At 42.3% G+C, this 17,179-nt stretch overlaps 3 protein-coding genes across 5 annotated transcripts in view; 2 read left to right on the forward strand and 1 right to left on the reverse strand.

Annotated features, from left to right (window-relative positions):
* Nucleotides 1-4,668, reverse strand: part of smyd3 (SET and MYND domain containing 3) — a 163,720-nt gene extending 159,052 nt beyond the window's left edge. Inside the window, exon 1 of the mRNA XM_018750344.2 lies at nt 4,360-4,668. Within this exon, the coding sequence (XP_018605860.1) occupies nt 4,360-4,520 (161 nt within the window). The 5' untranslated portion in view covers nt 4,521-4,668. The remainder of the gene's footprint in view (nt 1-4,359) is intronic.
* A 246-nt stretch (nt 4,669-4,914) lies between these two features.
* Nucleotides 4,915-10,121, forward strand: tfb2m (transcription factor B2, mitochondrial). Of its 2 annotated transcripts, none has more exons than XM_018752349.2 (9): nt 4,915-5,037; nt 5,607-6,069; nt 6,713-6,804; nt 6,978-7,131; nt 7,270-7,418; nt 8,367-8,456; nt 8,662-8,724; nt 9,004-9,152; nt 9,271-10,121. In XM_018752349.2, the coding sequence occupies exons 2-9, from the start codon at nt 5,625-5,627 to the stop codon at nt 9,440-9,442; spliced, it is 1,314 nt and encodes a 437-aa protein (XP_018607865.2). In that variant the 5' UTR covers nt 4,915-5,037; nt 5,607-5,624; the 3' UTR covers nt 9,443-10,121. The 2 variants fall into 2 exon arrangements, with proteins under 2 accessions (XP_018607865.2, XP_029114456.1); XM_029258623.1 differs by having other exon boundaries at nt 5,637-6,069.
* An 840-nt stretch (nt 10,122-10,961) lies between these two features.
* LOC108934372 (dimethyladenosine transferase 2, mitochondrial-like) lies at nt 10,962-17,027 on the forward strand. Of its 2 annotated transcripts, none has more exons than XM_018752213.2 (9): nt 10,962-11,220; nt 11,870-12,334; nt 12,540-12,631; nt 13,302-13,455; nt 13,861-14,009; nt 14,287-14,376; nt 15,115-15,171; nt 15,371-15,522; nt 16,245-17,027. In XM_018752213.2, exons 2-9 carry the CDS (start codon nt 11,893-11,895, stop codon nt 16,432-16,434), a joined length of 1,326 nt encoding a protein of 441 aa, XP_018607729.2. In that variant the 5' UTR covers nt 10,962-11,220; nt 11,870-11,892; the 3' UTR covers nt 16,435-17,027. The 2 variants fall into 2 exon arrangements, with proteins under 2 accessions (XP_018607729.2, XP_018607637.2); XM_018752121.2 differs by having other exon boundaries at nt 10,962-11,087; nt 16,245-17,025.
* Nucleotides 17,028-17,179: the final 152 nt, after the last annotated feature.

Genomic DNA, 17,179 nt, shown 5'->3' on the forward strand with positions numbered 1-17,179 from the left:
CAAAGGAAGCCTTAACCATTTCTATTTGAGCAAACAATGCTCTACTGCACTCCTTGCAGAACTGGCAGATGCCAGCTCTTAGCTGACACAAAGATGGGGCCGGTAATACCGATCTAACACCGTCATACAGGGGCACCGACCAGGATCAGGGTCACAACTCGCAGCAGACACCACCACTGTTAGTCCACTCAGTAAAGTTACCTACGTTAACAGTTTGAAGTATATGGAAAGTATAGTGATGGAACTCAGGGACAGCATGTAGTGGTTAGAGCTAGTGCCTGAGGACCCAAAGGTCACAGCTTCAATTCCCACCTTTGGCTGTAGTACCCTTCAGAAAAGTACTTACCCTATATCACTCCAGTTAAAAAAAAAAAAAAAAATTACCCAGCTGTGTAAATGGGTAAATAATTATAAGTTGTTTTAGAGAAAAGCTAAATGAATAAATGTGAATCACAGCATATTTACACTTTGTGTAAGAATTTGCTGATAATGATTATGAATAACAGTGAATAAAACTGCTATTTTCACCCAACCTTCTATAATCAGGAACTGCTTATACAACGCAAGGTTGCAGTGGCCTGGTACCCCTCCCAGAACCATAGGATGGTACAGTAGGCAGGGTACAGACCTGATGTGTCGCAGGCAACTGGACTACAGGAGTATCCAGAGGAAACCAACTCAAATAGAGGGAGAACATGCAAACTCTACACAGACTGAGCTGGATTCGAAGCCACAGTGCAGAAGGCACCAGTGTTACCCACTGTGCCACCATGCCATGGTCTGTCATTTCTAAAAATCACTGCCAATAATCTAATGATCTCTGCCAGACTAAGAACTGAAAAGAGAGGCCGCAGCACTGTGAAAAATATTACTTAGATGTTTCTCTTCACTTGAAAATTATAAAGACAATTCGTGGAACACCTGTTCACTCCCCAACAAGCGTAAAGAAAATCATTTTAGGACTGTGGGCTTTTGGAAATAATTAGCATTCTCATGCATTTCTGCAGTGACCTACAGTAATTTCCAGGCTATTTTTTTCCAAGAGCCTAAAGCCAGTTCTCACCTAATTTATCTAGTCTCCAATGACATGGCATTTGCAGAAGTTCAAAGAGGAGATTTTCTGTGAAACACGTTTAGAAAAAATTGTCACTTTTTTATTTTTTTATTTTTTTTTTTTTAAACTTAAATACATTTCAGTACAAAACAAACTACACTTCTAGCACTGGGATAATACCGTAAACAATATTCTTAAACAGCAGTAAAAACATTTTAATTATACCCATTCTTCATATAACAGAATTAATCTGTTATGTGAAGTCATCCCATTACTGTAGGTGAATTCCTGTTGTGGGGGGAGTCCAATTACCATTATTTTTTATGATTTGGGGGGGAGGTCCCTGTTCCCCAACCAGAAATGTTTCCTAAAATTCATTAAAATACCATTCTTTTCAGGACACGTTTCCATAACTCCTTTCACAGGAGTTTAAGATATAAAGGAAAAAACATCATGCTCACACTGTGCCTTTAGAAGGTTAAACTTTTCAGATAAGGTCTTTATTCTCACTAGAATAAGTGTATTCATGCTATCGAAGCTACTTATATTATTTAAATAACCAAGTAAATATTTACCCGTTTATAGGTTTTCAGAAGCTTCAGACTATTGCAGCTAAACGTAACAGATCTCTTGTGGTCTCTTTACAACTTTCAATGTTTCATAGAGCGGACACCCATGTACAGTACATTACGCTGGGGAAAGAAAAAAAAAACCACACTCAACAGTAAATGTAAAAAACAATAAGAACTTCACAAATACTGCTTTATTCATTTTTTGCCATTAATGTTCATGATAAACTTCATTAAAAGAAAAAACAAATATGTATTTTAATAGAGATACAGAATATAAGTCCTGTTCAGGTGTCACCATTTACAAAAAAATAATCAGAAAAAGAGGAAGGAGAGAGAAAAAAAAAAAAAAAAAAATCAATAAGTCAAATAAAATGGTGCTATGCATTGATAATATTTTTAATAGTGGCATTTAACTGACACTTCTTTCTAAAGCATTTTAAAATTTTAAGTGTACTTACAATTACTAACCCATTTGTACAGCTGGGTAATTTCACTGGAGTAATTTAGGGTAAGCACACTTACTCAGGAGGACTAGAGCTGGGATTCGAACCTGGGACCTTTGGGTGCAAAGGCAGCAGCTCTAACCACTACAGCACCAGCTGTGCACTACATTTTAATAATTCTTTAGTTTAGTACTGCCTGTGGGGGGGGGGAAATTAAGGAGCAGTAACTTTTTAATTAAAGAACTATAGCCGTAAATGCATGCAGTACGTTGAGGCTTCGCTCCCAGAGCCAGTTACACATGTCACTGCGGGGCAGGAAGGCCCAAACGAAGGACGCAGGGACGCTGGGAGACCCAAACGAAGGACGCAGGGACGCTGGGAGGCCCAAACGAAGGACGCAGGGAGGCCCAAACGAAGGACGCAGGGAGGCCCAAACGAAGGACGCAGGGAGGCCCAAACGAAGGCCGCAGGGAGGCCCAAACGAAGGCCGCAGGGAGGCCCGACGAAGGCCCGACGAAGGCCGCAGGGAGGCCCGACGAAGGCCGCAGGAAGGCCGCAGGAAGGCCCGACGAAGGCCTTGCCCGACGAAGGCCGCAGGAAGGCCCGACGAAGGCCTTGCCCGACGAAGGCCGCAGGAAGGCCCGACGAAGGCCTTGCCCGACGAAGGCCGCAGGAAGGCCCGACGAAGGCCTTGCCCGACGAAGGCCGCAGGAAGGCCCGACGAAGGCCTTGCCCGACGAAGGCCGCAGGAAGGCCCGACGAAGGCCTTGCCCGACGAAGGCCGCAGGAAGGCCCGACGAAGGCCTTGCCCGACGAAGGCCGCAGGAAGGCCCGACGAAGGCCTTGCCCGACGAAGGCCGCAGGAAGGCCCGACGAAGGCCTTTGCCCAACGAAGGACGCAGGAAGGCCCAACAAAGGCCAGATCTGGGCTCAAGCAGCACCGAAGGGTGTGAGGCGTTTGGGGACCTTTTTGTCCCTCTGCCACCTTGGTCCAGGGGACGAACTGCTCTTTTGGCCCGTTCCCATCCGGGAACCGGGAAGAAACGCAGCCGGGGGTGCTGGAAACGCACGAGGCGGGTTCGCTAAGGGACACGCGCTGAGGACAGGGCACTGAGGCACTGACACCTGGGCCACTGAGAGCATCGCAAGAAGCTGTAGCACCTCAAGGATATACTGTGTTCATTTTTGTATCGCGCAAAACGCAAGTTCAATCATCAGCGGCGCGGGACGCGTCGTGTGTGTTTCCTTCAGCCAGCTTCGCAAACAAATTATAATCCCTGAAGTGCCCGCCCTATTACTAGCTTCAATGCAGCACCAGTATGTGCCACTGAAATTAAATTAATTTTACTAATAAATAATTAAAAGTTCTAAGTTAGATATTGGTTATTGAAATAATGGATTAGTGTTCATAATGGAGGGTATGCGGTTCCCGCCCAATTCTATATGAACGTTTTCTGGACAAACACTGCCCCCCAACGGACAACGCTTATCATTACGTCCCGCTGCTTTCGCTTGTCTAGTTTCTGGTGGATTTACTACAATACTGTGTAGTAATTCCAAAAGCCTGAAACGCCAATTAAATGAAGGCGAATCGCCGACTGATTAATTGACACATGAACAGAAAATTATTTTTACCACCGAGTAGAAGCTTCGCCCCAAGAAGAACCGTCCACCTGTTGGTAAAGTCTTTAAGATCCTGGGGTTACGCCCACAAACTGCACTCATTCACCTGGCTCACTGTTCACTCTCCGAGTGCTTCACCTGTCCTCCTCCTCCTTCCCCGCCCCGTACACACCAAGTCTCCGCCTCCACGCCAACGCATCTCGCACGTGACAAACACACCACAACATGGAACACCGCACACCAGGAACGGATTAAACTGCCGTCCCTAATTGCTTATCCAATCAGGATCGCGGTACCCGCATCACATGAGTTGTGACGTCAGCGCCGCTCACACGCGACCGCAAACAGCTGCGGCAACAGAATGAGTAGTTTACCGCGAGTGAAATCAAATACGTAACAGTACTGAATTAAAACTGTTTTGATCATGTGGCGCGCGTGTGTGAACACAGCAGACAGCTACTCATTGGAAGTAATGGCCGAACAATATAATTATACAGCTAGTGTACACAACTACTGTACATACATGCGTTCTGTTCTCATTTTAGCTAGTACGATTGTTTTCTACAGAAAAGCAAAAGTTCCTGCTGAGCCGAAATAGTGAGGGAGGAGAAAAAACGGAGACATCAAGAAAGCCGTCTTGTTCTTTTCATATATATAAACTTCTTACCTTGAGAAGCAGTTTGCACACGTGGTTTTCATCGCGCTCTTCGACACTGTGTGCGCGTAGGGCTGCGCGGTAAACACGAGCTCCCCGGCTTTCAGAGGAACGAGAGCCCGCAGACCGTGGCCCTTGCCCTGGCTGCAGAACCGCTCCACTCTGGACTCCATCGTACGTCAGGCAGTACTCAGAACGCAGCATGCAACATCATGCTTTCTGAACCTAACGTGCGTTCCGATCGCAGCGCGCAGGTCAACATCAACAGCCGGAACCTCGCGGCGTCGCAGTTGCACAGCAACTGCTCATCACATTGATTTTTTTTTTTTTTTTTTAAATTCTAGCAGCTCAGATGAATTGGGTAGACCCACAATGCGCATGTCGATGTAGTTTTTTTTTTTCTGCATACGTGTGCTGTATGCGACGAAACGGAAGTTTCTTGTCGCCATATTATGACGAAAAGGATCTCGTCGCCTGAAATGAGCGTGTTTGGTGGAAGCGCAGAGAAGGAGGGGCTGACATGGGGAATTTATGTTTTTTTTTTTTTTTTTCCCTCTTCCTTTTTTTTTTGACATGGGGGAATTATGTATGCTGTCGATGTCATTGCACTCAAGCGACAAACACAGCTGCGATCGAAGACTTTCAGTAAATAGCTTCCGGATCACGACGGAAACGGATAACTAGGCGAAGGTACGATTTGAAACCATGATTTAGCTACTAAATCGTATCGCTACAATCATCCTCAGCCTGTTCTGTTGGATATCAAGAATATTTTCAGTGATATGATCTTTAATGCCGCCAATGCGGATAAATTCTCTTTACTCTGTCTTGTAGTTTTCCTTATAAGAAGCACCTGATTCTACTGATCACAGTTCGGCTTATTCTTTACACAAAAGTTTTATGTATCATTACTCTGTATACAGTATATATGTATTATTTATACAGTATGATGATGTATTTAAATTATGTATGGATTAACGCACTGAAAGTTACAATTACATGCTTAACTTCACATTTCGCTTGCCTGACAGGTACTTACAGTCATTCACATACACAGTAGAGTAGTCTAACTTTTGTTTTCTAATACAGTACATTCTGTGCAATGTAAAAATCTTCATGCACCACATATCTGCCTAAGTGCCCATTGTTCTACTGGATGTTAATAATTCACTTATGTTAATATCAAGCCAAAAGTCAACTGTTCATGGTGTGGTGTCACTTTTTCACCTCTGTGTTCTATTGTGTTGTGTGACATACAGGTGCAAATCTTGCCAAAAATGTCTTCTCAGGGCCTTAAATTCCTGTTGATGGGAATACGGACCGCCGTTGGCCATGTACACGTCAGTCATTCAGTTAATCTGGCATCAACATGTACTTCTATCATCCATTTTGCCCCCAAAAGAACTTACTACCTGGACTCTAACTACTCCAGCCAAGGACAGACTCAGGTTCAGCAGGGTAGAGCAGAGCTCATCTCGCCAAACGTCGGACTTACGCAGAGGAACCTGTCTGCCGTGGCGAGCTCGCTGTTGGGCCAGTGCCGTCCGCTGAGTCGATACGATTTCCTGGACCTGGGAGCGGTAGAAGAAAACACACGCAAGGTTCTGGCGAGCAGAAGCCTGCGGCATTTCATTGTGGATCCTGACCTTGCCCGGGTGGTGGCCGGCCACCTAGAAAGAGACTTGGCAGATGGAAAGGCCGTCATCTTTGAGTGCAACCCTGGTATGTAACATGTACCTACATCTCACAGCGAGTAATGCTGTGGTCTTACAGCGTCTGGGTGGTGTGAGAGAGTGTGGGTTCAATCCCCATTCAGTCTGTGTGGAGTGTGCATCTTCTCCCTGTGTCTGCGTGGGTTTCCTCCCAAAGACACACTGTTCAGGCTCTCCCAAAGTGTGTGAGTGACAGAGAGAGTGTGTTCCACTGATGTATGGATGAGTGCCAAAGTGTAAGTAGTGTATCTGGCAGTGTAAGTCACCTTGGTGAATAAGGTGTGTGGGCTGATAACACTACATAGAGTTCATTGGAAGTCTCACACACACATATCATCTGAAACCGCTTGTCCCATACGTGGTCGCGGGGAATCGGAGCCTAACCCGGCAACACAGGGCGAAGGTCCGGAGGGGGAGCGGACACATCCAGGATGGGATGCCAGTCCGTCGCAAGGCACCCCAGGCGGGACTCGAACCCCACACCCACCGGAGAGCAGGACCCAGTCCAACCCACTGCACCACCACACCCCCCGCCATTGGAAGTCGCTTTGGAGAAAAATGTCAACTAAATAAATAGGTGTAAATGTAATTTAATGTAATGCAATAATTATGTTGATATTTGTTTGTTGATATTTGTATATGTTTACATTCAGGCCCTGGGGTACTTACTCGAGCTCTGCTAAACTCTGGAGCCCAAAGAGTAGTAGCACTGGAGAGTAATAAGGGCTTTCTCCCAGATTTACAGGTAAGCCTGTCCACCAAAAGGGCACCCAGCTTTTATCAGATGTTATAGTAGCATATACTGTAAGGTCTGTATGAGCCATGCTGACTTTGTTATATGATGTTGAACTACCATGTCTCCTTAGAACCATGCAGTACTCTGAGCTGTTTATCTCAAATCTGTGAACTGTGTTTAAGGCTTTGGAAAGCAGTCTGGATGGACAGATGGAGGTGGTGCACTGTGACTTCTTCAAGCTGGACCCAATCGGTCACGGAACCTTGAAACCGCCACTCATGTACTCGGAAAAGCTCTTCAACGACTTGGGGATATCAGATGTTCCCTGGAAATCAGGTCATTTTTGTAGACTAGGGAATCTTTCGATTATTTATGCGCTGTATATCAGTATACATCTTTGCAGTGAAAAGAAACAGGATCTGTGGAGATCTTTCTTTTGGCCTCTGTAAACAGTTAGTTTCTGCCTGTGTCCAGATGTCCCTGTGAAGGTGGTGGGGATCTTCCCCCAGCGCAACGAGAGGAACATTCTATGGAAGCTGATCTTTGCTCTCTTCGAGCGCGCATCCGTCTACCACTATGGCCGTGTGGAGCTGCTCATGTTCATGAGTGAGGTGGAGTACATGGTAAGATGTGGTAAAATGCCAAAAAACATTAGTTACTTCTTCCAGATTCAGTGTAGGAACAAAACCTCCTTTAAAAGAAATCTAAGTTGGATTTCTTCCAATGTAAACACTTTTAACTACATATATGGCCTTGTTTGGTTAAGAAGGACGTTTTGGAAACATAGCAAGACATATCATTCTGTAGTGGTCTTTGAAATCCCCAAGGCTGAAAGCAATGTGCAGTTTTTTTTTTTTTTAAATTTATACTTGTTGCATATTTGTTGCAGCCAAGTATGTATTTGGGGCAGTAGTTAGATCAGCTGCATACAGGTTCAAAGGTTGCAGTTTTGAATCCCACCTGGTGCTGTGGTGCCCTTGAGCAAGGTGCTTGCCTTAAATCACTCCGGTAAAAATTACTCAACTGCATGAATGAATAAGTAATTGTAAGAAGCTTAACATTATAAGTTATAAGTTTCTATGGAGAATAAGCATCAGATAAATGTATAATGCACTTAATTTTGATCTCAAATGTGCTTCCTATTATGCTGACAAGAAATATCACTCACAAATTATTCATTACCACTTACCCTAAGTCAAGGTCGAGATGTCTATCTAGGAGGCACTGAGCCATAGGCTATTTAGGATACACCCCACAAAGGGTCCCCACACTCACACATTGACACGCAAAGGGTAATTTAGAATCACCAATGTGGGGTGTGGGATGAAACTGGGGCATCCAGAGGAAACCCATTTCAGCATGGAGGGAATATGTATTTTTTAACCTTTGAAGAAAACATTTATTTTGTGATTAAACTCTGAGACATGCACCGAAGTGTCGTAAAGAGCCCAGACAAAAAAAAGGATGAACTTGCACGTTGCAATTCCTGTGTTGCAGGGTGCAGTTTTCGTTGCCTCGTAATTCAGATCAGTAATGTTGAAAGAATGTGAATGTGTGCTCTGTGTCTTTAGAAACTGGTCGCTTTACCAAAAGAGCAGACAAAATATAAGCCTTTGGGTGTCCTATGGCAGATGGCTTGTGACATCGAGCTCTTGCACAAGGTGAGAACTGAAACAGTTTCTCAGTGATTTGTAAATGGTGTCTGTTTTTGCTGGCATGCCATTGGGATTTTAATTTTGGTAAAATTATGCTGAGGCCAATGTGGAATTAATTTAATGCTGAAAACATAAGAAATTACAACACTTGTCTTGCTGTTTGTTTGAAATCTTATGCTTTGTCATTTTTACCTTTTATTTTTCTGTTTAGGAACCATTGTCATCTTTTGTGGTATCCATCAAACGTAGTGGTAATAGTGTCCACAAGACCAAAGTGAGTTCATAGACTTGAGATGATTATCAGTTTCAGACAAAAACTACCCAGACTTCACATTCAAAACCAGTCAAGTACAAAACATTCTCCCTCGTCAAATAAATAATCAGCAAAGCAGAATAATTTATATAAGATAAGCAATAGCACAGAAATAAACTGCTGCTATCTACTGCGTTATATTTTGTTCTGGAAGTTCCTGTTTTCAGTGAAACAAATCCTTAACTTGTCGTTTTGAAAATTATTTTTCATTAACGTACGATTGTCGTTTCCTTACGCCAGGTCCCAAAAGACCACTTGTGCTTGGTGAGGTTGACCCCACGTGAACACCTTTTCACCAGCAACCTCACTCCCACCAATGGGGCCTCTCTGATCATGATGGTCAAGCAGTGCTTCAGTAAGCGGAAAACCCAACTGGTTGAACATCTGAAGTGAGTATACTCTTCACAGTGACTTCCGTCCCACCGTAAACATACAGAAAACATTAAAATAATAATTAAGTCATTTCTCAGTTCCCCTCCCACAATTCTCCCCTTACTTTCTTAACAGATTATGGAGTCCAGAAAATGGTGAGAAGATTCTTACTGAACTAGGTCTCCTTGAAGATGTCCAGACAGGACAAGTCTTCCCAGAAGAATACAAAGTTCTGTTTGAAAGACTGCAGCAGTCTAAGGAGCTCCCCCAAAACTGGCTCTACAACGAGAACTTAGTGACCAAATGATCAACGTAACTTTTGCTTACAAACTTGATGTTCCTCGCTCCTAAGAAGGAGGCTTGTAGAAAACCAAGAGAACATCCAGTGTACAGGAGCAACACCATTAGAAGAAATCCATCCCTGAATGTTACCATGTTCATGTTCTTCAGAATGATTGTCTCTTGGACATGCTCTCAAATAAACTTGTGTTCCTATTGGACATTGTTTTTTTCTAATAAGTTTATATATTTACATTTAAATGACTGTCAGCAAGTTCTACTGTTTGCTCAAGTACCCAGCTGCATATTTTACTGACCTAAGGTAGCTTACAAAAAAAGAGTGTTTATTTGTCTGAAAACTGCAGTTTTTTGGTCTACAATCAGGGGTTCTTAACCTGGTGTCTATGGAGCTCTTGGGCATTCATACCTGGGCTCTAAGCAGGGGTCTGTGAAATGCAGCCTTGCTTTTGAAAGTAAAAGTAGAAATACCACCTAAAAAGTTAATAAATGAAAATATGAAAACATTATTACTATGACAATTTTATGTGAAGGACATCAATGTTCCATGCAATAAATTGACTGCAATATTTTCTCTGTATTTATAGAATTTTTCAGATAAGGGGTCAAAAAAAGGGTTATTCAAGGGCCTAGAAAAGGGTGAGAACCTCTGCTCTACATTGTTCATCGCTGAGAATCTCAAAATTCATACCATGTTCTCAGAGTTATGTTGAGTCAGTGAAAGACAAAGATAAATTACGCATAAAATTCCAGTTGCAGTGTCTGTATTGCATGTTTAAGACATTGTGTACAAATGTTCAACGCCCTGCAGTAACTGCCGTTGTTCAACTTTGTAATATTATATCAAAGTCTGTACCACATTGGCAGGGTTTGTCAGGAGAAATGCAGGAAGGCTCAGGCCTCATATATTTTGGCTACTAAAAAAAAACTGTTGAATGCTTAGTTTAAATCTAAAAATCTTTATTATTCTATGTTGTATTTTGATGTTTGTAGTGAGCTAATAACCAATGTTAAAAGTTATGTTTATGGGATATGTATATTATATATATATAGTATATTGTGCCTGCAGTTGTTTTTAAGCACAGCAGTAAATTTGATACATGAAGAAGCATGCCTCATTATGTAAGAAATGCTATTTAAAAAAAAAAATGACCAGCACTTTACTATCATGAAACTCGTGCTGATAAGCAGCTTCAGTCAATGTGTGTGTGTGTGATTTAGAGATTTTTTTTAACTGAGAAACCAAGTATTCAAAATGATCACTTTAAGGAGTTCTAAACCCGAACACTACCTTTAAAACCAGGAAGTAAACATCCTAAAATAGCCGTAAGGCACTCAAAACATTTTTATATTACCTGTACATTTAAAATATCATACAAACAGCTTTTCTATTAGCTACGTCCAATGTAATTACTTGCTGGGCAATACTGTGCATGATTTATTACGGATCGTAGTTTGTAAAGAACTACAAAACCCAGAACCCTTTGCTCGGGCGAAGCAAATTGACGTAATGTCTTGCGAAACGAGGATTTGAACAACGAGGTTCGGCACGCTGCTTCAATGTCATGCGGACTTGTAGGGGACATTGTGACGTTTTCACAGAATATTCCGAGTCGGGAGACAAGATAGTGAGAGATATGAGTAACTAAACAACGGTACAGTCTGAAAATTATTTTTCATTCACGTATGTTTGTTTTCTGTGTAACTTAGCTGGTCAGCAAGTTGTTGTGTGTGCAGCAGCCCGGGGAAGTCAGTCGGAAGAGCGACGAAGTCAGGAGGTTCAGCCAGGTGCTGTGGTTGGAGATTTTTTTTTTTTTTTCCTTCTCAATCCCCTACTCGGGATATTCTAGATGCAGATGGTCAACCGCTTATAATTGGCGTAATAAATATATACTCATCTGGAAAATGGAGTAACCAGCTGATCTTTTGCACAGAACAGAAATACTAGTGTTTTGAATTGAATTACTCACATGATCTGAGTTAAACAAACATGATGCAGGTCCAGAGGAGTGTTTCACTGAAACTGCAAAGTTACCTGCACTCTGTGTTGCCACAAACTTTGAATTGCATGAAAATATGCAGTATAAAATTTCAATACAAGTCTAACATGGCTTACATGATTTTAATAGCCATGCACAGCTGGTAGCACTGAGCTGTTGCCTGTAGTGTGGACCCAAAAAGGTCGCAGGTTTGAATCTCACCTCCAGCTGTAACCCTAAGCAAGGTACTAACCCTAAAATTGTTCCACTAAAAAAAAAAAAATACCTAGCTGTGCAAATGGGTAAATAATTGTAGGTATCTTAACACTGAAAGTTGCTTTGGAGAAAAGTGCCAGCTAAATGAATAAATGTAAACATCTACACAACCTGAGTAGTAACTACAGCTCTTTGTTCTATTTACTATGTGTAATGATTGTGCTGATCTGTTGTGTTTTCAGCTGCAGGAACAAAACACTTAAGAATGTCTGCCCAAGGCCACAAACTCCTGGTGGTGGGCCTGAGGACCACCTTTGGGCATCTACAGACAAATCATAAACTCAGGTTGCCTGCATGGATCCCTGTCATTGGTTTTGCCCCCAAAAGAACTTACTACCTGGACTCTAACTACTCCAGCCAAGGACAGACTCAGGTTCACCAGGGTAGAGCAGAGCTCATCTCGCCAAATGTCGGACTTACACAGAGGAACCTGTCTGCCATGGCGAGCTCGCTGATGGGCCAGTGCCGTCCGCTAAGTCGATACGATTTCCTGGACCTGGGGGCGGTAGAAGAAAACACACGCAAGGTTCTGGCGAGCAGAAGCCTGCGGCATTTCATTGTGGATCCTGACCTTGCCCGGGTGGTGGCCGGCCACCTAGAAAGAGACTTGGCAGATGGAAAGGCCGTCATCTTTGAGTACAACCCTGGTATGTAACATGTATCTACATATCTGTATCATGTCATGACATTCTGCAGTCTGTTATCCATCATTTTTCAAAAACAAGAGTGTTTCTTGTACTTGGTGTCAAATTATTTCATATTTTAGTATATGATGATTTGAGGTGTCTGCGGATGTGGATGAGTGTGTGTGTTTTATGCCTCTATATTATGATACTCATTGTTCATATCCAGGTCCTGGGATACTTACTCGAGCCCTGCTGAACTCTGGAGCCCAAAGAGTGGTTGCACTGGAAGGTGATAAGGCCTTCCTCCCAGACCTTAAGGTGAGCCTGTCTCTCAGCCAAGTCTTAATTCCTTAAACAGAAGGAACACTGCTGATTCAAGTGTAGTGCACACTTCTGCTGTAGTACCATTGAGAAAGTTATTGAACCTGAATAACCTTGGGACAGCTGGTAGTGCAGTGGTTAGCGCTGTGGCCTTTGGACCCAAATGTTGTAGGTTCAAATCTTAACTCTGGCTGTAGTGATCTCGAGCAACATATGTACCCTAAATTTCTTCAGTAAAATTACCCAGCTTTATAAATGGGTAAATAGTTGTAAGTACTTTAACATTGTAAGTTTCTTTGGAGAAAAGCATCAGCTAAATGAATAATTATGAATAACTTAACTAAAATAAACAGATGAATGAATAAAATTGCAAGCAGGGGTAGAACAAAGCATACCCAACTCTAGTCTTGACAGTTTTTGCTCTTTATGAGCTCTGAATTGCTTTGTTAAAGGAGTTAATTCATTAGAGAGGAGCCTCACCTAATGTTTCTAACGTAAATGAGGCGTATAGGATGCTCAGATCAATTTGCTTCAAATTATTCTCAGGGTTAGGAATGATGTCGTCTATGTGACATGGCACTGACGGAACATTGATGAGCTACTCTGTCTCCTTCGGATCATACAGTGCTGTGTTCTGTTTCGTGAAAACATCTAAAATGTGTTTAAGGCTTTGGAGAGAAATCTGGATGGACAGCTGGAGGTGGTGCACTGTGACTTCTTCAAGCTGGACCCAATGGGTCATGGCACCATGAAGCCCCCATCCATGTACTCTGAAAAGCTTTTCAAGGACTTGGGCATCTCTCAGGTGCCCTGGACTGCAGGTTAGTCTCACAGGCAGCCCTGCAAAACCAAAGGAGTTTTTATGTCAAGGGTTATACAGCTCCAGCATTACAAAGCTGGACAAACTCTAACTCTGCAGTATTTCAAAGATGAAGTATTGGGACAGCTGGTAGCGTAGTGGTTAGAGCTGCGGGTTCGAATTTCACCTCCATCTGTAGTACTCTTGAGAAAGGTACTTACCTTGAATTGCTCCAGTAAAATTACCTGTATAAATGAGGAAGTAACTGTAGGTAGATTAACATTTTAAGTTGCTTTGGGAAGGAAGCATGAGCTAAATGAATAAATGTAAATATATTCTGTTAAGGCAAATTGACATAAATGAGCCCTTTAAGTCTGGTGATATTCTTTGCAGCCTTTTTAAACATCTTGTTTCTTCTTGTGCCCAGATGTCCCTGTGAAGGTGGTTGGCATCTTCCCCCAGCGCAACGAAAGAAAAATGCTCTGGAAACTGATATTTGCTCTCTTTGAGCGCACATCCATCTTCCGCTATGGCCGTGTTGAGCTGCTTATGTTTATGAGTGAGAAGCAGTACATGGTAAGATGGGTGGGGAATCTGTCATAACGTACGTCCCTCTTGAATCAGTAGCGTAGAGCATGGTGGGAGATTCAGAAGCGATCACTGGTGAGGTCAGATTAAAATGGAGAAAATGTTGACAGAGAGACATATATCGGAAAGTTCAAAATTTGTTCAGTCTGGTTTTGTTATTTTGCTCATTGTGACACTGGGATGCGGTGTTTTAGTTATTCTTGCCTCTTTGGTTATTCAGATCTGTATGGATAATAGAATAAATGGGTGCTTTGTGTCTTTTTAGAAACTGGTAGCTCCACCAGGAGATGTGAAAAAGTATAAGCCTTTGGGTGTGCTGTGGCAGCTGGCCTGTGAAATTGAGCTGTTACACAAGGTGAGAAACATGCTTGAGATTAACACATACAATCAATATACTGTCCCTACAATAGCTTTTCCCTTTAACTGTTTTTGTGTGGGAGGGTGCGATGGCGCAGCGGGTTTGGCTTGTGCCTGCTCTCTGGTGGGTCTGGGGTTCAAGTCCCACTTGGAGTGCCTTCCGATGGACTGCCGTCCCATCCTAGGTGTGTCCCCTCCCCCTCCAGCCTTGCGCCCTGTGTTGCTGGGTTAGGCTCCGGTCCGCCGCGACCCTGCTTGGGACAAGTGGCTTCAGTCAGTGTGTGTTTTTGTTTGAAGGGAAAGGACTTCATTCAACTCCCAATGAACATATACCAGTTCATCATATTACTACGAAGGACTGTCATGAAGGCAAAATAAATACTTATCAACATTTTAAAATAAACATCCACTTGTTTTGAAAAATAAATGAAATTCTGAACCTGATCTTTCTCTGGCAAACACCGGCCAGTGCTGACATGTGTAATACATGCTTTGGTAGAGAGAATTGGATGCTCCTGCGAAATCCATAGCTTAACCATACTTAGCAAATATTTTCCTTTACAATTTGAAATGGGAGTAGGTAAAGCTGAAGTAATGTGGAAAGACATTCTAATAGTGTTGACTGAGCTTTGATGAAACTGTAAAGAAACAAGACTTGATTCTGAAAATGTAATTTGTAAGTTATAGGATACAGGATGTTCCTGTTTTTACTCTTAAAACCTTTTCAAATCTACAGGAACCATTTTCGTCTTTTGTGACGTCAGTTAAGCGTAGTGGCACCCAAAAGACCAAAGTAAGTTCACGGTTTTGAAACTGTCACATTTCAGACGGTAAATCCACATTTTTAATATTTTAACTGATATTGAATTGAAATTCCTAAACTGAAGAGTACACTGAATGATAGTTGATGCTCACACTGTCATTAATTCTAAGAATTTTCCAGTGCTTCCCGTGTAATCGTGCCTTGACTAGAGATTGTCATCCCCTCACAGCAGGTCCAAAAAGACGACCTGTGCTTGGTGAGGCTGACCCCACACCAACGCTTTTTCACCAGCAGCCTAACACCTGGCAACGGGGCCTCCCTGATCGTGATGGTCAAGCAGTGCTTGACTAAGAAAAAATCACGACTGATTGACCAGCTGAAGTGAGTAGACTTTCCAAGAGACTTTAGCCTGTCATAGAAAAGAGCACTAAATTTTCATACTTTAAGAACAAATAAAATCCAGGGGCTCTAGGGTAGTGGCTTTGAACCATTTCACGAGATTTCTTTGTATCTGGAGTTTGCATATTATTTCTATATTTGTGTAGGTTTCCACCATATACTCTTAGCTTCATCAACATTCCTTTTGAGGTGCAATGTTTATTATGAATTTCCTGTCGTGAAATTGTATGAGTTTCTGTGTGAGAGTGTGACGCTCTGCCATAAAGTGATGGCCAGTACAAGACCTTACCTTATCACGTATGAAGAGAACTCAGTTAAATGAGTAAATGAAAATTGTGTTAAATGCACTTTAAATGGAAGTTCTTAGTAATTTGCATTAATCTTCATCGGTCCTGGGATTATTGTATGCATGCACTCCATTTATTAATTTAGCTGATACTTTTCTTTGAAGCAACTTAGTGTTAAGCTACCTACAATTATTTACCAATTTATACACTTGGATAATATTTACTGGAGCAATTTAGGGTAAATACTTTGCTCAAGGGTACTACAGCTAAAGGTTGGATTTGAGTCTGCAACTTTGGATCCAGAGGCAGCAGCTCTACACTATCAGCTGCCCAGTTACGTGTTGTACCTCAGTTTAGATGTCTTACCAGTGTTTTATATATGGGCTGAGTCTCCTTAAATCTTTTATTTCCCTCCAGCACATGGAGCCCAGAAAATGGGGAAAAGATCCTTGCTGAGCTGGGCCTCCTGGAGGACATCCAGACAGGACAGGTGTTTCCAGAAGAGTATAAAATCCTCTTTGAGAACCTACACAAGTCCAAGGATTTCATCCAGAGATGGCTGTATGACCATACCATGGTGAGCACCATGGCCACAGGGGTCCTTTAACAGTTCCTTGTAGGACATGAGCCTTATGGTCCCGCTGTTGAAGAGCTTCTCGGAAGTAACGCTGTAGAACATCAAGAGGATAGTCATCCTCTTGGAACACGAGGACAGTGATGTCCCGAAGCTCTTTGAAGGGGAAGTCTTTGTTACAGTCCAGCTTTTGCAAACCACGGACATAAATGAACACATGCAGAAGACTGTCAATGTTGGGAAGTACGTAGTCAAAAGCAACGGACTTCCTTCCAGCGCATTGAAATGAGTTTGTCGCTTCTTAATGCCAGATCACCTAATTGCTCTTTTTCATCAAATGTTTGTATATATGGCATTTCAACATCGGAATATCTGTTGTAAGACAAAATCGACCTCAAAAATCCACGACAAAGCTGCAGTTTTAAACATCTTCCATAAGAACTTAAGACCAGTGTTGCAGGATGATAATCTTTCTGCACATTTATATGGTTCAAATATCACATGCACAGCTTTTTACTACGGTTTTTTACTGCTTGTTTCAGATGGTTTACTTAGGATTTGTCAGATGTAAAAGAAATCAAACTTGTCAGGTTTAAGGATAAAATACACTGTTCAACACTGATTGTTTTGTTCAATATCATATGTATTTGTAATGCACTGTAATTTTGAATTTATATGTAATACTAATAAATGCAATACTTGAAAAAATGTGTTGTGCATTTCACTGTCAAAAGTGTAGACGTTGCATTCAGTTTTTTTTGTTGGAGTTAAATACAAT

Source organism: Scleropages formosus, chromosome 15 (assembly GCF_900964775.1).
Source record: "Scleropages formosus chromosome 15, fSclFor1.1, whole genome shotgun sequence".
Lineage (NCBI taxonomy): Eukaryota > Metazoa > Chordata > Actinopteri > Osteoglossiformes > Osteoglossidae > Scleropages > Scleropages formosus.

What these genes read in the sequence shown, in the direction of transcription:
- tfb2m (XM_018752349.2), top strand. Translation starts at nt 5,625, where the DNA reads ATGTCTTCTCAGGGCCTTAAATTCCTGTTGATGGGAATACGGACCGCC. An exon ending in ACATCGAGCTCTTGCACAAG is followed by an intron (nt 8,457 to 8,661) that starts GTGAGAACTGAA and finishes TTTTCTGTTTAG; the next exon opens with GAACCATTGTCATCTTTTGT. An exon ending in CAACTGGTTGAACATCTGAA is followed by an intron (nt 9,153 to 9,270) that starts GTGAGTATACTC and finishes CTTTCTTAACAG; the next exon opens with ATTATGGAGTCCAGAAAATG.
- LOC108934372 (XM_018752213.2), top strand. Translation starts at nt 11,893, where the DNA reads ATGTCTGCCCAAGGCCACAAACTCCTGGTGGTGGGCCTGAGGACCACC. An exon ending in CCTTCCTCCCAGACCTTAAG is followed by an intron (nt 12,632 to 13,301) that starts GTGAGCCTGTCT and finishes AATGTGTTTAAG; the next exon opens with GCTTTGGAGAGAAATCTGGA. An exon ending in TCAGGTGCCCTGGACTGCAG is followed by an intron (nt 13,456 to 13,860) that starts GTTAGTCTCACA and finishes TCTTGTGCCCAG; the next exon opens with ATGTCCCTGTGAAGGTGGTT.